This window comes from Stigmatopora argus, chromosome 17 (assembly GCF_051989625.1).
Source record: "Stigmatopora argus isolate UIUO_Sarg chromosome 17, RoL_Sarg_1.0, whole genome shotgun sequence".
Lineage (NCBI taxonomy): Eukaryota > Metazoa > Chordata > Actinopteri > Syngnathiformes > Syngnathidae > Stigmatopora > Stigmatopora argus.
Window position 1 is genome coordinate 14,118,166 of NC_135403.1, and position 20,124 is coordinate 14,138,289.

General features: G+C 51.2%; 4 protein-coding genes across 5 annotated transcripts; 1 reads left to right on the forward strand and 3 right to left on the reverse strand.

Moving 5' to 3' along the window:
• Nucleotides 1–40: 40 nt before the first annotated feature.
• Nucleotides 41–8,625, reverse strand: LOC144091938 (phospholipase D1-like). Its single transcript, XM_077624646.1, has 25 exons — nt 8,482–8,625; nt 6,137–6,287; nt 5,879–6,039; nt 5,647–5,789; nt 5,477–5,585; nt 5,312–5,377; nt 4,750–4,808; nt 4,582–4,674; nt 4,353–4,505; nt 4,127–4,276; nt 3,974–4,057; nt 3,811–3,892; nt 3,640–3,750; nt 3,204–3,570; nt 2,910–3,050; nt 2,712–2,830; nt 2,538–2,651; nt 2,366–2,476; nt 2,214–2,302; nt 2,022–2,135; nt 1,689–1,738; nt 1,487–1,621; nt 1,259–1,412; nt 1,050–1,167; nt 41–983 (listed from the first exon to the last, which is right to left on the reverse strand). Exons 2-25 carry the CDS (start codon nt 6,264–6,266, stop codon nt 759–761), a joined length of 3,078 nt encoding a protein of 1,025 aa, XP_077480772.1. The 5' UTR covers nt 6,267–6,287; nt 8,482–8,625; the 3' UTR covers nt 41–758.
• A 742-nt stretch (nt 8,626–9,367) lies between these two features.
• On the reverse strand, nt 9,368–14,699 carry LOC144091939 (acyl-coenzyme A thioesterase 9, mitochondrial-like). Of its 2 annotated transcripts, XM_077624647.1 has the most exons (16): nt 14,523–14,699; nt 13,922–14,016; nt 13,773–13,799; nt 13,058–13,103; nt 12,538–12,708; nt 12,423–12,460; nt 12,270–12,353; nt 12,094–12,197; nt 11,272–11,345; nt 11,133–11,200; nt 10,957–11,068; nt 10,815–10,905; nt 10,133–10,218; nt 9,962–10,049; nt 9,740–9,890; nt 9,368–9,645 (listed from the first exon to the last, which is right to left on the reverse strand). In XM_077624647.1, exons 1-16 carry the CDS (start codon nt 14,534–14,536, stop codon nt 9,590–9,592), a joined length of 1,305 nt encoding a protein of 434 aa, XP_077480773.1. In that variant the 5' UTR covers nt 14,537–14,699; the 3' UTR covers nt 9,368–9,589. The 2 variants fall into 2 exon arrangements, with proteins under 2 accessions (XP_077480773.1, XP_077480774.1); XM_077624648.1 differs by lacking the exon at nt 13,773–13,799.
• Nucleotides 14,700–15,422: 723 nt separating this feature from the next.
• Nucleotides 15,423–16,961, forward strand: LOC144091940 (diamine acetyltransferase 1-like). Its single transcript, XM_077624650.1, has 6 exons — nt 15,423–15,700; nt 16,143–16,194; nt 16,281–16,361; nt 16,433–16,534; nt 16,600–16,640; nt 16,717–16,961. The coding sequence occupies exons 1-6, from the start codon at nt 15,638–15,640 to the stop codon at nt 16,891–16,893; spliced, it is 516 nt and encodes a 171-aa protein (XP_077480776.1). The 5' UTR covers nt 15,423–15,637; the 3' UTR covers nt 16,894–16,961.
• An 852-nt stretch (nt 16,962–17,813) lies between these two features.
• Nucleotides 17,814–19,841, reverse strand: apoob (apolipoprotein O, b). The gene is made up of 8 exons (XM_077624563.1): nt 19,717–19,841; nt 19,301–19,366; nt 18,929–19,060; nt 18,669–18,756; nt 18,473–18,568; nt 18,294–18,385; nt 18,113–18,202; nt 17,814–18,048 (listed from the first exon to the last, which is right to left on the reverse strand). The coding sequence occupies exons 1-8, from the start codon at nt 19,732–19,734 to the stop codon at nt 17,995–17,997; spliced, it is 636 nt and encodes a 211-aa protein (XP_077480689.1). The 5' UTR covers nt 19,735–19,841; the 3' UTR covers nt 17,814–17,994.
• Between the last annotated feature and the right edge of the window lie 283 nt (nt 19,842–20,124).

A 20,124-nucleotide genomic window follows, 5' to 3' on the forward strand; every position in this document is an offset into this window, starting at 1 on the left:
CCAATTCACTTTGGCTTTCATGAACGTTCAGAGCAGGAGATTTGCTTGGATTTGCTGTTTATTATCATTCATAGCCATGGACTAGCATTCGCGTCAGTCATGTAGGCAACCGTTGTGTCGACAGAGGGCAGCAAAGCACCATTTTGCGGCTGATATTGTGTTTAAATACAGATATTTAACTACTGAAATCAAACATTTTTGCATTTAGGAGACCTCACATTGAGGGTGATTTGTTTGGCACGCTCTACATGAATAAAGAACGATCTTTAAATGAATCTTTAAATACAAGCGTGTGTCACTTGTCTTACATTTACTTCAATAACTTGGTTTCAGTGAGGAATAACACTACTATAGGCGAGGTTTTAGTTTCTCCGGCATCCTTCGGTGGCAAAAGGGGTGACGCGAGGTCGCTTTACCAGGTTTTCTAAGGACGCCGTGCATTTTTTCATCGTTGCCGCCAACCGAGAGGACGCCGGTGAGGATGCTGACTCGTTCCGCGTGCAGGAAGGGGGACCGGGCGCCTAACAAACTTGACCACCAGTTTGTTTGAAGGAGAGAAAGGCCACGACCGGATGGACGCAAAATCTGTGCAAATAGTGCGTTTGGAGAAGGACGTGGGCAGACGGACGCAAACAAGTGGACGGCGACGGAACGTTTACACGTTTGGAGACGAACAAGACGAAACAGAGGGTTTTTTTGGCATTCGGGGGGGGAGGGTCTTCCGGTTTCGGGCCGGGAAGAGGCGATGGTGGGGCGGCTCAGGTCCAAACCTCCATGGGCACCATGGCCTCTCTGGAGCCGATGGGAGGGAGGAGGTTCTGCTCGGCCAGGAACTGCAGCGGGAACTGCACGGCGAAGCCTCGGATCTTGCTCAGCTCCTCGCGGGCACGCGCCGGGTCTTCGCTTTCCAATCCCGGCTTGCCCAGGTAGCCCTCCAGCTCCGAGATGTTGCGCACGTCGCTGGACGGGAGGCATCGGAAAACCTGGGGCCAGGTGAGGTCAGGTCAGGTAAGGTGCCCGGAGATATGCCCATCCGCGCTTAGCGCTACCTTCTGGTAGATGGTGGCGTTGCGAGCGCAGGTGCTCATCCACACTTCCTTGTAGAAGCGGTCGCTGACGGGGTCCGACACGTCGACGCTGGGGTCGCCGTGGCCGCCCAAAATTGTCCTGAATGAGCGACAACAAGCGGGAAACAAGTCCTCTGCAATTGCAGGAAAAGAAAAGAAAATGGCGGCGTTGTCGGCGAGCCGGCTCTTACTTGAAGCACTCCAGGCGGAGCGGCAGGACGAAACGTCCGGCCCGGTAGGCGACGCCGTCCATGACCGACGGCACGGTCTGGGAGTCCTCCACGATGACGGCCACCTCGCTGTCCCGCTTTCCCAGCATGCTGCGGTCGTTGATGTTGGCCGAGCCTGCGGGGCGAGACGCTTTTGGGATGCCCGGTCTGTCGGCGCTCACCGGGAGGCGGGGAGGATGGACAGCTCACCCACGATGACGACGTTGTCGTCGGCGATGAGCATCTTGCTGTGCACGTAGATGAGCTCGCTGACCAGCTTGCCCCCCAGCTCGCCGTGCGTCCTCAGCCCGGCGAAGGAGATGTAGTTGATCCACTGGTCGTCCACTGCACCACAGCGTGTGGGGCCAGGTTAGCCACTCCGCCCGACGTCGCCGCCCGTCGCCGCACTCACTTTCTTTCCTCAGCTGCGAGATGATGGAGTGGTCGCCTCTGTTCATCGTCCTGAGAGAAAGAGACGCGGTCAAGTCCATTATTTTGGATGCATTTCAATATGGAGGGAAAAGGGGGAAATGGACCGTATTTTCACGACTATAAGGCGCATATAAAAGTCTTAAATTTTCTCCAAAATAGACAGGGCGCCTTATAATCCTTATAATTACTGACACTGCGGCTAAAAATACGATGCGCCATATAGTCGTGAAAATACGGTGGTTTCCCCTCAAAAAGAACATCTCTTTTACGTTTAATAATATATTTAAAGGGGGGAAATCATGCTTTTTCCAACCTGTAGTTAAAGTGCATGATGGCCTGGATGGCGCTCCCCCCTCCGGTGCTGATGTCCCCTTCGAAGCCCGGCAGCAGAGGCGTCACCACGTACACGCGGTACTTCTGGCCTTCCCTGAAAGCCGGCGTGCCCACAAGGCGTCAACTCGGTACGGACGGCGGCGGGCGAGCGGGTGGGCGTGGCCGCCCTCACTTGTGGGCTTTGATCACGCGCTCGGCGATGGCGTCTCCGATCTTGTTGAAGACGTGCCTGTTGTCCGCGCAGCTGATGAAGAACTGATTCTGTGGGGGTGGAAGGTTTGGACGCGGCGTCACACGGGACGGGGCGGAGCCAAGCGCTTGTACCTCGATGTAGACGAAATGCCGGCTGTTCTGGATGACGCTGACGTAGGCGTTGTGGATGGACTCTTCGTGGTATTTGATGCCGGCCGACCAGTCGCACGCCGAGCGCAGTACCTGGAACGGACACCAGGTTAGCGTCTCCCTCCGTCTGTCAGTCGGTCGGCGGCGCTCTCACCTGAACTTTGGCTTCCACGCATCCCGGCACTCGGTAGCGTTGGCGTCCGGCACCCACGTGCGACTTGGGCAGGAGGGACGGGAAGGACAGCACCCGGTATTTGGGCTTCATTATCTGCCCGCAGAAAAGCAAAAATCAGCGCCTGGAGTGGCCGGGGCAACGGCGCCGACGAACCTTGGTGAAATTCCAGCGCTGGATAAAGTGTCGGGCCACGTCGCGCGCCGCAGCGCCGTGAACCACCGAGGAAATGTCGTGCCAGGGCATCCGCGGCGTCACGTGGCGGTCGATGAAATCTCAAAAGAGCGAACGAGACGGCGTCAACCGGCGAACGCCGTCGGGGGAAGCGGCGAGCGAGCGACGGGTGGGCGCTACCGTCAAAAGGTTTGTCCAGTTCGATCCAGTCCTTGTGCACAAAGTTGCAGTAATCTTTCCCGTGCCAGAAGCGGGTGTGGCCGGACAAGTCGGCGGCATGGTCCTCGCCGTGCGCCGCCGCCTCGGGCTCCGCCTCGTTTTCTGAAAGACGCACGTTGGTGTTCGGGTCAAAAATACCAGAAAGCCTGGTCAAAGCTTAGAAGCCATTTAAGTGAGTGAAAAAATACAATATATATTTACAGATTTTTTCCTATTGATAAATACGATACTTAGCGTGCGGCGTATTTTGCGTACCCGACGAGTCGAGGTCTTCGTCGCTGTCGGCGTGCTTCAGTCCGTGCTTCTGCAAGTGTCGCTTGATGCTCAACTTGGCCCTTCTCATCCGGCCCTGACCTTTGACCTTGGGCAGCACGGCGGCGGAGTCGTCGGCCGAGAAGGCGGGGTTGCCGTAGCCGCCGCCGTTGCCGTCGTCGTCGCCGCCCTCGGGCCTCGAGTAAGTGACGCTCCCCACGTCGGTGAGCCGGTGCTCCCGGTCGTCCCAGCGACCGTACGCCAGGTCGATCCCGCCCACGAAGGCCACCGACTGGTCCACCACCACCACCTTCTCGTGATGCGCCCACAGGTAGACGGCCGACGACACGTGGTTGGGGTGGCGCATCACCTGGCGGGGGGTGGGTGACGGTTTTGGCGTCAGCCCGCGAGCGCCCGGAGACGGCGTCCGCTCCCTCACCTTGATGTTGTTGTGAAGGTGGCGTAACGTTTTCTTGCTGTAGCCCGAGTTGATGCCCAGCGCCAACTCCACTTCCTTGTAGAGCATGACGAAGATGCGCACGCCTTGTTGCTGGGGGGCGGGGCAGAGTGTTACGAGTCGCAGAAGCGTCGGTCCGGCGTCCGTACTCACCGCTTTCCGCCGCAGCACGTGGTCCAGACGCCAGCGGTTGCCCTCCACGATGGGCCGCTTGAGGAAGATCTCGGGACTCAACCTGGCAACCCAGACGCAGGCAGATAAGCTAGCTCGCCGCCACTAAGCCCTCTGTCTTCCCCCCCGCCCGCTCGCCACCGACCACCAGTCCGTGATGAAGATTTCTTCCTTGGCCTCTTCCAGCGCGTCGGCCAGGTCTTCCATGTAGCTCCTCCCATTCACGTACCTGCACGCGCCGACAGACGACGTCACCGACGGGGATTTCCACGGGAACGGGCGGGGGGCGTGGCCTCACCACTTGGCGGGGACGTTCTCCTCCTCCCGGGCGAAGGATCCGAAGCGGTGGTCCCCCAGGAAGGCGGCGCCGTGTTCCTGCACGAAGCCCTCCATGGCCTGGCCCCACCAGCGAGCGTGGCGGTAGCTGCTGCACTTCAGGAACAGAGACCTGCCCAGAAACGGCGCCCACGGATCGGGCGTCTGGTTCAATTTCCCCGACACCCGGCCATTCCGGAGGGACTCACCTGGACAGGCTGTCCACGCGCAGGCCGTGCTTGGCGCCCGTGTCCTTGGAGTCCATCTTGACGGCGAACTCCTTGTCGAAGAGCATGACGAAGGAGACGGCGCCCGAATCGGGCTTCATGTAGAGCAGGAAGGAGTCCTTCACCACCAGCCACCTGCGCGGCGACGCGGGCCGGGGGATAAATGTCAGGTCCGTCATCCATTGGACGATTCCAAACTTGAGCATCTGACCGTTTGGACCAGTGGTAGCACATATTGCCCTGATCGCAGCAGTTGAGGCCCGGGATCCGATGGCCGCCGGAACGCTTGAGAACCATGCCTTCCCTGCGGGCAAAGGACTTTTGGGAATCCAGAGGCCATTGGCGCGCCCCCCCCGCCCAGACCGACGCCGGTTCTTACAGGCCTTTGGGTCCCAGGTCGCGGATGAACGACAGCTGGCTGACGTCGATGAATTCCATCTGATGGGGAGAAAAGCGCATGCTATGGAAACGTCTCGCAGCGTCCACGCCTAAACTATTTGATGGCGAAAGCGCGGACGCTCATCGACTAATTCACATGTGTCAAAGTGGCGGCCCGCGGGCCAAATCTGGCCCACCGCATCATTTTGTGTGGCCCGAGAAAGTCAATGATGAGTGCCAACTTTCTGTTTTAGGATGAAATTCAAATGAAGATTGTAGATGATTTCCTGTGTTTCCTCATTTTAAATCAATAATTGCAAACAATTTCTACTCATTTAAATGTCCAAAAATGATCTATCGATGAGCACGATTGAGAAAGCTGTCAATTTATTCATCGATTAATTTTGGCAGCCTAGTTGGAAGACATAACGGCCCTCTGGATTTAATCGAAACGACCACGTGGCCCGCCACAAAAAATGAGTTTGACACCCCTGGACTAATTGGACCGCCGGCTTGCCCATCCACACACACTGGGACAGTCAATTGCGTTTGGACTTACTCACCATGGCGTGGTAGTTCCGGTAGGTGGGCAGCTGGAGAAGCTTGTTGAGGTAATCTTCCAGTTGTTTCTGGGAAGAAGAAGAAGAAGAAGACGGCGCCATGACACCGACGTAGAAAATGATGGACATTTCGAGACAAATCTCCACAGAGTGGATTTCGGCGAGGACCTTTCGGCTGGACACTTGCTCCTCCCGGACCAGCTCGTCTCCGCCGGCCCGCGGAAGGTTAGGGAGGCCGCGACCCAAAGCGCCGGCCGTCTGTCGCCGGATGGTGTGACTGCGACAAAAAGTCCAGCGCGTCAGAGCGAGGGGACAAGTGGTCCGCCCTTCAGACCCACCTGCGGGTGGGCAGCGGCAAGTTGAGCACGGCTTTGTAGGTCTTCAGGTCTCGGTGGAGGTCCTGGAAGTGCTTCTCCTTCCTCTTCACCAACCAGGTGAAGTGGCCGTGCTTCATCTCGAACTTGAAGACGGCCGGCATGGACTGGACGGGAAGCGGCGCTCGGTCGGTCGGTCGGTCGGTCAAAGATGGCGGGCGGCGCTCTTTTTCCTTGACCCGCCCACTGGCCTCACCTTGCTGACGCTCCTCTGCTGGCTGACGTTGAAGCGGTCCTGCGCCGACGTGAAGCGCTCCACCTCCAGGATCCTGGCGGTGACGGGTTGCGGCAGGAAGACCGAGCGGCACTCCTTGAAGCCCACCGTCTTGTAGACCTTCAGGAAGGGCAGCCCGTCGGCTGAAAGCGCGTAAAAAGCTTTAACTTATCCACACGGAGTTTCAAAAATGTCAGCGCACGGTGACCAGGGAGGGGAGCAAGGACGAGGACCACCCACTTGGCGATCCGCCGTCGCCGCCGTCGTCGTCGGCGTGGGGCTGGCGGGCCTCCAGCGTCGCCATGATGCTGCTCACGTCGCTGGCGACCAGTCGCAGCGTGCTGGAGGTGGGCTGGCCTTCGCCCAGCATGGCCGGGAGAGCCAGGCTGGCCTGGGGACAAAGGTCAAAGGTCAAAAGGGAACTTTGTACCGTTAACATCACTTGGGCTGCCTTTCTTGGCCTGTTCCTAGCGTGGTGGACACGCAAGTTTAGCCTTCGATAATAAGAGACGACTACCGCAGACACAACTTGAGAGCTGCCACTTTAGCACTTAAGATAATTGGACACACACACACACACACACACACACACACACTGGCACTGAGCTAAGGTTTCTCCAAAAGTCCACCGTCATCACCAGCCACACGTCCCTCATCATTGTCGTCACGCCAACGGCATCCACTGACCTGAGGCCCTGGTTGGGTGGTTAGGTTAGCTTAGCTTTAGGGTTAGATCACATGTGTCAAAGTGGCAGCCCGGGGGCCAAATCTGGCCCGCCGCATCATTTTGGGTGGCCCGGGAAAGTCAATGATGAGTGCCCACTTTCTGTTTTAGGATCAAATTCAAATGAAGAGTATAGATGTATATTACATTTGCGGATTTTCGCCCTTTTAAATCAATCATTGTCATTTTTTAATCCACTTTTTCTGTGTTTTTAGTTCAAAAATCATTTTGTAAAATCTAAAAATATATAAAAAAGCTAAAATAAACATTGTTTTAGATCTATAAAAAACGGAATATTCAGGGCTTTTAATCCAGTTCTTTTAATCCATTTATTAAAAAAATATATCTAATTATTGTATCTAAAATGGTCCGGCCCACATGAAATCGAGTTGATGTTAAAGCGGCCCGCCAACCAACCCGACCGAGTCTGACACCCCTGGGTTAGGTGGTTTTAAGCAATCTTGAAGAGAAAAAAAACAGACAGCCCTCAAACGGGGTCCTGAAAACTGCTCTTGAAACAGGCATCAAAAAAACCTGACAGATTGACTTTGCGCAAGCCTATTTAAAACGTCCGTTCTAGACGGGAATCGGCACGAAGGGACACGTCTCGGGTTCGGCTCCGAGGAAATGTTTTGATCGGCGTCCCTTCACAGAAGGAGCGCAGAGGAGGCCAAGATGGAGGATTTTGTGTCCCAAAGGCCGACACGCGACTCGCAAATAGTTCCGGGCAAACGAGAAGAACGGGATTCGGCGCGGCTCCTTTTTCTTCTCCGAGATTTCACCCGCCGAACGACCGAGTCGGCGCCGTTTAAGGGCACGTCGAGATCGATAAAGCGTTTAACGAGTAACGAGACCGACGGCGAGGAAAGAATGCGACCTTTGACGAGAGATCAATAAAGCCCCCTGGCCGTCCTTGACCTGGTCGATACGTCAAACCCGAGAGCGGGAATGAAGAAAGACGGAATGGGACGGCCCATCACTTGCGGGCAATCCCACTTGAAATGGACAAACGGTTTGGACAAGCCAAATGTTCTTTTGGAATGCCATCAAGTCACCCGTTGCATGCTGGGAGTGACAGCCAACTCTTTTCATTTGAACACTGACAAACAAACAGGGCAACAGATTTTCGACTTTGGTGACACTGGCTCTTTTCCAAATGACGACACGGGCCGTTTGCTGTCGAAAGGTAGGAAGGAAACAAACAGGAAGCGTGAAGAAAGACCGAAGACCACGACGCCTTCTCCGCCAGGGTCGGACCAAAAAAAGTCAGTCGTGGCTATCTCCGGTCGCCGTGAAATACTTTGCGGAAACGTGCCCGACTAGAAATTCCGGTCGCCGGAGGATTTGCGCAACCATCGTTCTTTCAAAGCGACGAAAGAACGAGTGGATCCATTGGAATCTTCGTTAAATGTTTGGAGAGTTTTTGTTTTGGTTTTTCAATCCCATATTTGGTTCTTCCTCTGGCCAAGACGCACCGCAACGCCGAGATGCTTTTGCTGAAGTGCCGACCGGTCACTTCAAAATTTGATTAACGGTCGTCTTGGCAACCAGGCCCAAATATCTCAGTTCCTTAATTGATGACGGGACCACGTGTGTACGCGGCGATGGGGTGTTTATATCTCCTCCCAATCCGGACGGATTGGACGCGTCTTTTGCCGTCAACGACCGGGTCAAACGGATTGGACGTCCGTGGCCGTCAATGGCAGCGTTTCCAAAATGCCCTGTCCGTTTCCAGTCATAGGCTGGGGCTTTTGGCCCCGCCCATGGCGGAAGAGAGGGTCCACGCCGCGAGGATGCTCACGCGCGCAAAACCGGCAAACTAGTGTCATATCGAGGGGAGTGGGGAGGGGGTTTCACGTACCGGAAGTAAGCGGGGGGCGTCAATCCGGCTCCGATTGAGTCAGGCGACCAGTCGAGATTGTCAAAGAGCGAGCGACTGTCTGACTGAGTGAGTGAGCGAGTGAACGGGTGTTTTTGACCAATTGATTGAGAGAGCGACAGCGACACGCCCACTCGCAAGACTTGCCACACCGGCGCTTCCTTTCTTTTCAAAATAAGATGACGCAGAGGAGAGGACGCGCCATTGCGGACAATGGCTTTTATTTTGATAGCAAACGAAGCGCAGTCGTAAATTGCGAGGGCGCAACTTCTTTTGGGGAGGATTTGAATGATTTAACATCGTTTATGGCTTTTTTTGTAGACAACAAAACCGTTTTTTGGGGTCATGAGAACGAGGAGTATAAAGATACGTTTTGGTTCACTCGATTTTTTAAAGATTATTCTGCTTTTGTCATTCAAGTGCATTAAATCGACCTTTGGTGGCCTTTTTTGTCAGTGCTCCAATAAAAGCGACATTTTTTGCGGTTTAAAGAACAGGAGCGGATTGCTTAAGATGCGTCGATATAACTACTTTTAAAGCAGGTGAAATTACGCCGACAGAGTAGAAAGGTGAAAAGAAAATACCTTGTTGAAGCGTGGGGATTTCAGATTGGCCAGGCACTCGTGCTGATCCTGGTCCTGGTCCTGGTCCTCTGGGTGGCCTCCCTCAAAGCAAACAGGTGGGTGTCACTGGAAACCACCGCATTCCGTCTTCCGGATTTCCACCTTTGACAAACCAGGGGGAAAAAAAGAAGAGAAAAAGCAATGTGGCGAAGGTTCACTTCAAGTCATGTCTGCAAAAATAAAATAAAAAGGAACAAAACAAAAGCAGCACAGTTGACAGCAGTTCAAAAATTGATTGACCAGAGTAACAGAAGCAAGCTCATATTTATTTTTATTTTTTTAATGAAGTCACAATGTTTGTCGTGGGTGGCTAACAGCAGCGGAGAGGAAGTCCAAAAAGAAATGAAGCTAGCCAAAACAAAACATCTTCCCCTTTGGAAATACTCTGTAACTTTTGGCTGGCGGTGGATGGCACTTGGGCGCCGTGGATTGGGCGCCGCAGACGACCGGTCGCTCGGAAGGCGGGGTCAGTGCTCCACGGCTTGGTCGAAGTGACGCTTCCCATCCAAATACAACATGGACTCTGCATGGGGGGCAGGCATCTCATTATAGTATCTCTGGGCCTTGACGGAGACGGACAGATGGATGGATTGATTGATTGACGGACGGACGGCTACCTCCGTAAGTCTGCGGGACCACGCTGGGGACGTCGCGGTCGGACGCAAAGGTGAAGTGGAAGACGTTGGTGGTGTCGTGCTGCCGGCTCATGGGGTCAAAGACTTCGCTGTGAACTCTCACCTGGATGCGCTTGCCCTCCGTGTAACACACCTGAGGGCGCAAAGGCGGCAGCAAGGTCAGCCCGCGGGTCACGCCCCTTATTTCCCCGACCGCCCGCCCACCTGCGAGGAGAGCAGCAACAAGGATCCGATCTCCACGGGCTTGCGGAAGAGAATGTCGTCCACGGCCACCAGAGCGGGTCGGCACCCCCTGAGGCGGAAAGCGGGAGTGGTGAGGGCGGAGAGCGCGCTTTGGGCCATCGCCGATTTTGGGCGCGTGCCGCCGACGCTGACCCGAAGGCGCAGGCGTTGGCCCAGCCCAGCTCGTACGCTTTCCTCATCAGGAAGCCGCCGAAGATCCGGTTGAAGATGTTCCTCTCCTGAAAATACAAAACATCTTCTTCATCCGAGACCTTATACCTAGTGGACGTCCATTCCGAGCGGGAGGGCGGCGGCGGGCCGACCTCCGCCGTTGGCCGCCGACACCCATCCGCTTGGAACGCCGTCCATCTACCTACTAGTGCATATGTGTCAAAGTGGCGGCCCGGGGGCCAAATCTGGCCCACTGCATCATTTTGTGTGGCCCGGGAAAGTCAATGATGAGTGCTGACTTTCTGTTTTAGGATCAAATTCAAATTCAAATGAAGAGTATAGATGTATATTAAATTTCCTGATTTCCCCCCTTTTAAATCAATTATTGTCCTTTTTTAATCCATTTTTTCTGTGTTTTTAGTTCAAAAATCATTTTGTAAAATCTAAAAATATATTTTAAAAAGCTAAAATAAACCTTGTTTTAGATCTATAAAAAAACTGAATATTCAGGGCTTTTAATCCAGTTCTTTTAATCCATTTATATATATATAAAAAATCTAATTATTCTATCTAAAATGGTCCGGCCCACGTGAAATCAAGTTGACGTTAAAGCGGCCCGCCAACCAACCCGAGTCTGACAGCCTTGTACTAGTGAGTGGCTCACCTGCGGGTGGCAGATCTCCAAGCCTTTGAGTTTGGCGTCTTCCATCCACACCGAGCCGGGAGGCAAAAGTCGGCTCCGGAAGCTCACCGTCCTGCCCGAAATGCGGTCAAAAGAGCTCCGAGAAACCTCTCCTCGTACTCACTTCTTATCCAGCGTGTTGAGGAAGAGGCTGTGGACGATCGTGCGCTCGTCGGCGGTGGGCGCCACCTTCAGGAGGGACGCCGTGCTGAGCTCCACCCGCCGCGATTTGTTGGCTGCCCGATGGACAATGGCAAAGGTCAGTCGGCATGGGCCAAGCGGGGCGTCCGCTTTTCCTACCTTCGCCCCGCCGGAAGAGTTCCTCCTCCTCTGGACCCTCGGGACGCAGCGGGTTGACAAACGCCGCCCTGGAAAGCAAAATGAAGCGGCGTCAATGACGGAGGAAGATCCGAAAGCCCACGGAGGTAGACTCGCTCGCCTCTTGTTCTGCGGATCGCGAGCCACCATGACGAAGGTGGCGTCCAGCACGGGAGAATATTGGCCTTGGCGATACTGAAACGACAATATTTCACAATTGTTCTTAAATAGATGCATTTTCAAAGAAGAGTCAATATGTCTATCAAATTTATTCATTGCAATTGGGTCAGGTAACGCTCTAAATTGCACATTTATCGGGGAAATCAACCACCATTGAGAGCATTTTGAGCCGTTTGGCGAATGGACGTATATAGACGTTTTTTTGCCTCCATCGCGACATCATCGCGACATTTTACCGAGGAATTCACTTCCCTGGGCTCGGTTCTAGCTCCAGTATTTGTATTTAATCATTAAATGCCGTTTTCGGCTGGATTTGACCCGATTGCTGTCATTTTACGGTTCGGTTCTGCTATATCTGCCCGCCCAAGAGTGCTTATTCCCGGGCTGACATTGACGCTAGACTAATAAATTGAGAGTGATGAGCGACAAAGGGAAATCAATCATTGATTTTTACTATCATTTGGACAACGCCGGCGGCGGGCCGGATTAAAAATCCTAACGGGCCGTATATGGCCCGTGGGCCGAGGTTGAAAAACTTGTACACACAATCCGGGGGCGGGGCAAGCGCGAATCCCATTTCGGCGAAACCTCCGTTCAGCCAAACGTTCATTCGGCCGAATGAACGTTCGGTGGAACGTCCATTTGGCGACCTGTCCGTCTGTCAAACGTCCGTCGGCGAATCGTCTTTCGGCGAATCATCCGGTCACCGTTTAGACATGTGATTTTTAGAAAGAGTCAAGATTTTTGGGGTTGGTGGACGCACCTGGGTCATGTGCATGGTGGCCTCGATGGACGTGCTCCCAACCCAGGTCACGTGACCCGTAAACTTGATGTCGCAGTCGGGATAGATTTCGTGCTGCCTCATGTCTGCGTTCCATCAACGAGGCCACGCCGTCACGCCAGCATTACGCCGGAAAGGCGGCGGCAACGGCGCCTCACCTATTTTGTCCACCAGGGCGGTGACGATGGACAGCGGCGACCTCTTCAGGGCGGGGTTGTGAGTGTGCGAGTACGAAATCAGCACTGAAAAAAAACAAAAGGAGGCATCATCGTCGTCCGGTCCACTTTAAAAAAACGGATTTTGGAGGCTACCTGCCAAACTGTCCAAGTCCTCCAGGATGCGTCCGAACCTGCCGAAAACCCGGCGGACGTGAGCGCCGACGGCGAGGGAGGCGGGGCCCGTTGATTTGGTGCGGCTGGCCCTTACCTGACGGTGTTGTGGAAGGTCAGGTACTTCTCGCGCAGCAGCGGCTGCGAGCCCAGTGGCAGGTGGACCTCCAGCAGGCTCTCCTTCATGCCCTTGGCCGGAAGCTCGCTCTGCGACTTAGTCAACATGGACGACAGCGAGGCTCGCTCCGCCATGGCCTGCCGGTGGTCGCTTTACCCCAGCGAGAACACAACAAAGGAAAAAGAAAATCACTCTGGGGTGGGAACAAAAAAAATGAGAGTTCTGCGTTTAGAAAGGGATAACAATTTCTTTTGTGGATGTTTTTTTTCCACTTTTATGATTGAATCAGTTCTCCCTTGTAAATACCAATTTCGACATTGCAACATTGAGCATCAAAATGCAGTTTGGAGTTGACGCCACTAGAGGGAGTCATTGTAACGAGACTTTTGTACCACCTGCTTTTCTATCCTTTTTTTGTATCATTTCATCATGACAACGGTCTTACAAAAATATGTCATGTAAGGAAAGCATTTTTTTTTAAATTTTGCTGGTGACTTACCTCCAGTTGGTGGAAGCGCCCACAATTTCTCTCAGCCTGTTTCGCACTGGAACACATAGGCAAGTCACAAAAATCATCATCATCATCATACACAGGAAGGCACTTTCACCTCATTCATTTTGGTTAATATTACATTTGACCTTTTTTTTAATGACGCAACATTAGAGAAATATGAGAAGACCCATATTGTGGCTCCATGAACTAATGCAATGCAATATTGACAAAAGTGAAGAATAGTGAGAGAGAGGACAGGTGGGCGTGCTCATCGTCGACGCGTCATTCGGGGGAAAAAAGCCTTTCCTGCCCGGAAAAACACAGAAGAGAAAGTAAAAGGCCATCCCAGCGTGCCGGGAAGGTTGGCACCGTGCTGCGGAAGGAACAGGAAGTGACAAAAGCGTCCCCGGAAGGCAGGCCAGAGACATGCCGCGGATTAGAAACGTGCTACAAAGTTAGCCTGCGCAGGACTGGGCAATACCACCTTCAACTAAAAATCACACTGCCACTTTTCCTGAATTTTATGGATTCGCTGCCACTGACAGCAATACAAGTCCAAACCATTTGGACCCTCCTTTTTCCTCTCATTCATTAAATATCAAGCACAAATCAATGGATAAAAGGGTGAATGGCCCAGCCCTGGCATTGCTAATCTTGCCGTTATTTGGATTACAATGATGATTTTGTTATGCTAATTCTATTTTTGGGATTACCCACACACCGTTTGACACGTGCAACAGAGGATTTCCTGCAAAGAAACAAAAGATCAGACACACGGGACATCTGGGAGCGTCGTGTCAGCTGGGGGGGGGCGACCAACGTTATTCATCCCTTCCATCATTATGACAAATATGATAACCGGAGTCTCACCTTCCGCCATGTCCGGCGCTCTCCCTTCCGTGGCGGCCACGCACGCTCGTCTTTGGCTCGTCAATGACGCCGAAGGTCGCAGACATTTCATCAACCTGCACGTAAACACACACACACACACACACACACGTAAAGCATTTCTAATGTCCAATGTAACCCTTGGACGTCTATTGCCGTCATTGGCAGCCCAATAGTTGACATTTTTTTAATTTACAAAACAGAAACTAATAAAAATGCTAAGATTCCCAGAGAAAAATATGAGGGCCAATTTTTATTTGGTGACAGGTTTGATACCCAATTCAAGAAAAGTTGATCACTAGCTCAGTAGTCATTAGCATACAAATATTTGAAATGTGAATATGAAAACAATCCAATATTAAGGTCTGGCCAAAATTGGCAAAGTAGAAAAGAATTCTACCATCAGATTTGCCTTCAATTGGAGCTAAGGAGTCGTCTCTTAGTATAGTTTGCTTTCCGGACACACCCAGCCAATGTGGTCGTCCATCAACAACTATTTCTTTTTCCACTTGTGTTGGCAAGGAGCCCAAACCAAGCTACCAAAAGGCAGCTTCTCGTCTAACGCCAAAAGAACATGACCAACCTCTGGGCGAACATGGCAACCACCAGGACCAACGCAGACCAGACTCCAGGAGAAAGGGAAAAGAAAAATACTCTTTTTTTTTCTTCTCACTCCGATGTAACGATGAAGAAAAAGAACTGAGGAATTGGACAGGCACTTCCGCCTTGGGTTTAGCCACGCCTAGCTTCTAGTGACGTGATAACTATCGAAACATTTTCTTTTTTAAATGTTAATTTTACGTTGTATACGTTATGGAATATGGTGTCCACTTTTTGTTTTGAATAAATTCCGTAAAAAAAAGAAAGAAAGGAAAACATTTCAGACGAACTACTAAATTAATTAAGTCATAAAAAAAGACTACTTTTTGGAGAAAACATTTGGAGTTGTTAGGAAAGGTACGGGTCACGTGGAAAAAGTCTCGATGCCAATTGGATGAAAACCAGGGATAGGCGGGATAAAAGTGCTGAGATAAACTATACGAACAAAATACGACGAATAAATCATTAATTCTTCTTGTTATGATTATTTTTCATGACATTGGTACGCAAGCAACCCCAAATTAATAAAAGTACGACTTACTTTCAGTGGGAGAAACAATTGAAGAAGCTCATTTGGAAAAGTGATTATCACGTGAACAAAGCCTCGACGGCGATTGGATGAAACGAAGCTGTCTGCCTGGTGACACATTGGGAGGAAACGGCGCTTGTAAAAATAAAATAAAATCAGACACAACGACTCAGTTCGACAAACAAGTCGTAAAGTATTATTTATATGACGCGTTTTCCTGTGAACAAACTCATAAAATAATAAACGGGGAGAAGCAGATTAGAGAGGTACCAGTCACGTGGACAAAACCTGGATGTGGATTGGCTGAAAACGAGTGTCAAGGCCGGGCTGCGCGACGACCAATCACGAAGCGAAGAAGCCCTTACAAAAGACGAAAGTAAACAAAGCGTCCAAGCAGTACTCGTTGGCATCGACCCGGCCGGTTGGCATGTTCTTGCGGCGACCCACTCGTCCGGACCAGCGGCTGACTGCGAGGGGAAAGCGTCTGTCACGCGAATGAAGAAACTTCTCATCTTTCACTTCACTTACAGAGGACTACGCACGAAAGGCAAAAAGAGTAAACGCAGAAAATGGAGTATCACTTGCGAAAGGCCGAACCAAAGGACGTGCCTGATATACTACGACTGGTGAAGGTACTTGAACGCACCGTGCCGTTATTAAAACCTCCATTTTTAATCCCCCCCCCCTCTCAACACTGCCGACGGAAGTGGGTCACGTCGAACGGTCGCGCACAAAGGGAGACTCTACCGAAAACCGTTTAAAAAACACTTGTCATCCAATGCGAGAAAATACATTTTTTTTAAAAGCTTCAGGTCGAGGGATAAAGTGGCAAGAGTGTGTCGTCACCGTCGTTATTCTTTGTTCCGACCCGATGACTCACTTCCGCTTTGCTTCTGTAAACAACAGCCGGGGGCCATCCGTGGAAAAATACCTGTGTTGAGCACTTCCTCCCCTTTTAATATTCTGAGCAGTCAGGTTTTTAAAAAGCACGTTGACTCACCTCTTTATCGGAAAGTCCTAAATGGAGTCCCAGTATTTTGGGGTGACACATCAAAGACTTTGTTCTTCCTCTAGGAACTTGCCAAGTATGAAGACATGGAGCACCAGGTGACCCTGACGGAACAAGGTGGGTGAATAATGACATTTCACTGCCATTATGGCTTCCAAAATGAGTATATTGAGTTGATTTCTTTTTCAATTTTAACCCGACAGAGCTCCTGGAGGACGGCTTTGGTGACACGCCGTTCTACCATTGCATCATCGCTGAAATCCCAGAAGCGGGCGACGACCAAGGTCAGGAGGTCAAAAAGTCGAGCAGAGCCGAGCGTTCCTTGTTTGTATCAAACTGGAAGGTGTGCGTTTAGATTCCAAGGTGGTGGGTTTCGCCATGTACTACTTCACGTATGACCCCTGGGTGGGCAAGCAGCTCTACATGGAGGAGTTCTACGTCATGGATGACTTTCGAGGTAGGTCGCCCGCGAATAGCGCCCCCTCCGCCCCGCCGCCATCTCACGTCCGGACGTCCCGGCAGGCCTCGGCATCGGCTCGGAGATCCTGCGGCGCCTCAGCGACGTGAGCGGTCGCCCGATGACACCCGTCCGCCCGCGTTTCCTCCAAAAGCTAAAGGTTGTGCCACTTTTTTTTGTAGCTGGCGGTGAAGACGCGCTGCACGGGGATGATGTTCGTGGTGGCCGAGAACAACCAGGTGTCCATCCAGTATTACAAGCGGCGCGGCGCCGAGGACCTGTCGCAGGAGGAGGGCTGGAGGCTCTACCGCTTCGACAAGAGCAGCCTGGTCAAGATGGCCACGCCCACCGAGGAGTGACGCCGACCCAAAGTCGACTTGCGGTCGTCCTTGGTCGAGCAATAAAAATAAACTTATTGATGATGTTACCTGATGTGTGCTTGTCTCCCATTCTTCAATTTTTTAATGTGACACGGTAGGCGGGGCCTAAACTAATAATACAATTTGATGTCACATAAATGGTAAACACTGTCCATTTGGCCCCCGGGGCTTGTATTACAGACCCTCATTAAAAACCTACTTGGGCTAATTGAAATTGTACTCGTGCTATTGAGAAATCCATGTCCAAGATGGCCACCAGTCTACTAGCGCACAGGTGTCAAAGTGGCGGCCCGGGGGACAAATCTGGCCCGCCGCATCATTTTGTGCGGCCCGAGAAAGTAAATCACGAGTGCCGACTTTCTGTTTTAGGATCAAATTCAAATGAAGAGTATAGATGTATATTAAATTTCCTGATTTTTCCCCCCCTTTTAAATCAATAATTGTCATTTTTTAATCCATTTTTTCTGTGTTTTTAGTTCAAAAATCATTTTGTAAAATCTAAATATTAAAACAAAAAAAGCTCAAATAAACATTGTTTAAGATCTATAAAAAACAGAATATTCAGGGCTTTTAATCCAGTTCTTTTAATCCATTTATCCAAAAAATCTAAATATTATATCTAAAATGGTCCGGCCCACATGAAATCGAGTTGACGTTAACGCGGCCTGCGAACCAACCCGAGTCTGACACCCCTGGCCTAAACTAATAATACAATTTGATGTCACGTAAATGGAAAACACTGTCCAATTGGCCCCCGGCCGGGGCTTGTATGACAGACCCTCATTAAAAGCCTACTTAGGCTAATTGAAATTGTACTCAAGCTATTGAGAAATCCTTGTCCAAGATGGCCACCATTCTACTAGACAAAACTACTTACTAAAGACTGCTTGCACAGAGGATAGCTTATGTGTGTCCTTTAATCCATTCCAAAATTGCAGGATGTCCACAAGTCAAGTTGACACAACAGTGATGTACATATTTACTCATTGACGGCGCTAAACGTCCTATCCAACTGGACCGAAGCGGCCAATCCTTTGCCACTCCCGGCTAAAAATGAATTGGAGCGATATCTTGGTGACATCAGCCGGACTTGCCGCCGCCACCGCCGCTCTCTCGGCGCTCCGTCTCGTCCGACTTGACAGACGAGGAGCTTGTTATTTTTGAATCTGGACTCGTAGACGCGGGCGAGCCAACTCACCTTGTTTTTGCCAAACGGCGGCTCTTTCCACAGCATCTCCACGGCCACCCGGCCGCTCTGAAACCACTCAAACGCCGAGTCTTGACTCATCTGCGCAAAAACCACAGTATTAGACAAATTGTTGATTGGTCTCCAGTCGAGAAAGGGGAATAAAACTCAACTCAAATACATTCACGCAAACCTTGAAAATGGAGGCGGCCCGTTGCGGGTAGAAAAGGGAGGCGCTGAGCGCCATCAGGCCCAGCGGGAAGGCCACGCGCTTGACCTTCGACCCTGCGAATACCAGACAAGCCACGCCGCCGTCAAAATAGGAGCGTCTTATCTTATCGGACGTGGTGGGAAAGCGTACGAGTGGCTCACCTTTGGCCAAGTAGACTCCCAGGAAGCCCGAGAAGCCCACCGCCGCCACGCTGGGGTAAAGGTCGGGGGGTGGGTCGCTCAACCAGCGGTATGCGTCTGGACGCCCCACCCAAGCAAAAAAGCTCATTGGTTCCGTGTAAAATTTCCCGAATACGGGATGAATAAAGTTATCTCATCTAAAAAGAAATCTCCTCACCTGTGACTACGGCGGTGGAGGCGGAAATGGCGGGCTCCGCCCTTTTGTACACTTCCTCAACTTTGCCCGCTGCCGTCCTTTGGCTTTGCTGTCAGACAAACAAACAAACAAACAAACGAAGAAGTGAGTCCGGACGTTTCTGCGCCACTAACGGCGATGGACGTTGGACTGGGAGGGGTCAATAGATGCAGTCGGCGAGTTATCAGGGCTGCCCCAAAACAACGATCAAGTTTGGCTGCCAGCCAGCGAGTCGAACGCACCTGACATCGGTCTGCGTACGGCGCCGCCCATTTCCTCAGAGACGCCACGCTCTGCTCCAAGGGGCCGGCCGTCGCCGTGGCGGGGTCCGCTCGACGGCGCTCCTCTTCGGGTCGACTGTACAAAGACGGCAGCTGACAAAGAAAATCACAAATGACCCCTTTTTCTTCACTGTACATTTTCATAGACTTTTCTACTTCTTTTGTGTTCACTTTCATTTGTTTTTTGTGTTTTTCTCAAGCAGTACATCTTGGAAAGTCTCATCACAAACAATCCATTTTAAAATGAAAGTACTACCTAATAACGAGTTTCTATTTCCACTTTATAACGCACATACAATCAAAATGTGACTTCAACTTTTCGTCTTTTAGTACCTCGTCGATGCTCATAGTCGGCTTCGGGCTCCTTTTTGCGGCCTCGCAGGCGGCGAACAGCGACACCTACCGGAGAAACAAGCGCACACAACAAATACACGCCATTCGAAGAGGAGACATGTCACATTAGCAACGAAAATTGAATGAAAAGCTCGACGCGTCATGCAATGCAAAAGGAGTCAAGGCAACCGTTTCAAAAGGCACCATTTTGTTAGCTAAGCATTCTCCCATCTCTTTAAATAGCATCACACTAATATTAGCAGTTAGTTTGTCGTAGGACAGCATTTCCTCACGACTTTTTGCTAGCTAAAGACAACTGAGGTCACAACCGGAAACCAGAAGGTAATACTGACACCGAAATAGCCCTGCTAATTGTGTTAAAAATAGAAGAAATGCACAAGTAAATGATTACCTACCAGTTTAAAATCTGACATGATCTGACCTGGTCGCGTTCGCTTTCTACGGCAATTCGGAAGGTTATACGCATGCGCGTTGAAAGCACCGAGGCGCAGTGCAATAGATATCCTGTTATTAGGCGAGATGTTTTAAGGAGTGTCGGCTTCGTAACTCACCGGCAGCTTCTACTAGATATATAAATAGTATATTAAAAACAAATATTTGTACTACTATTACATAGATTTTGTTTTAAAAATGTTTACTAAGTTGAATTAAAGAGAAGCTATTGAAAAACGACAACTAATCAAGCAGCCCGGACACGAAAGAACAGTCAAAATTTGCTGTAATTCACATTGCGTTTAAAAAAAGATCTGTCACATCAAAATCAACCCATATGAACATTTATTAGTGGAAAGAAGCTACAAACG

Coding starts and splice junctions, on each gene's coding strand:
- LOC144091939 (XM_077624647.1), bottom strand. Junction 11,346..12,093: donor CCACCATGCACATGACCCAG/GTGCGTCCACCA, acceptor TTGTCGTTTCAG/TATCGCCAAGGCCAATATTC. Junction 10,219..10,814: donor TGGAGATCTGCCACCCGCAG/GTGAGCCACTCA, acceptor TTGTATTTTCAG/GAGAGGAACATCTTCAACCG.
- LOC144091940 (XM_077624650.1), top strand. CDS start 15,638: ATGGAGTATCACTTGCGAAAGGCCGAACCAAAGGACGTGCCTGATATA. Junction 16,195..16,280: donor GGTGACCCTGACGGAACAAG/GTGGGTGAATAA, acceptor TTAACCCGACAG/AGCTCCTGGAGGACGGCTTT. Junction 16,362..16,432: donor AGAAGCGGGCGACGACCAAG/GTCAGGAGGTCA, acceptor GTGTGCGTTTAG/ATTCCAAGGTGGTGGGTTTC.
- LOC144091938 (XM_077624646.1), bottom strand. CDS start 6,266: ATGCTGGGCGAAGGCCAGCCCACCTCCAGCACGCTGCGACTGGTCGCC. Junction 3,571..3,639: donor ACCTTCACAACAACATCAAG/GTGAGGGAGCGG, acceptor ACCCCCCGCCAG/GTGATGCGCCACCCCAACCA. Junction 2,831..2,909: donor ACTGGACAAACCTTTTGACG/GTAGCGCCCACC, acceptor CGCTCTTTTGAG/ATTTCATCGACCGCCACGTG.
- apoob (XM_077624563.1), bottom strand. Junction 19,061..19,300: donor CGACTATGAGCATCGACGAG/GTACTAAAAGAC, acceptor TTTCTTTGTCAG/CTGCCGTCTTTGTACAGTCG. Junction 18,049..18,112: donor CGCCGTTTGGCAAAAACAAG/GTGAGTTGGCTC, acceptor TCGTCTGTCAAG/TCGGACGAGACGGAGCGCCG.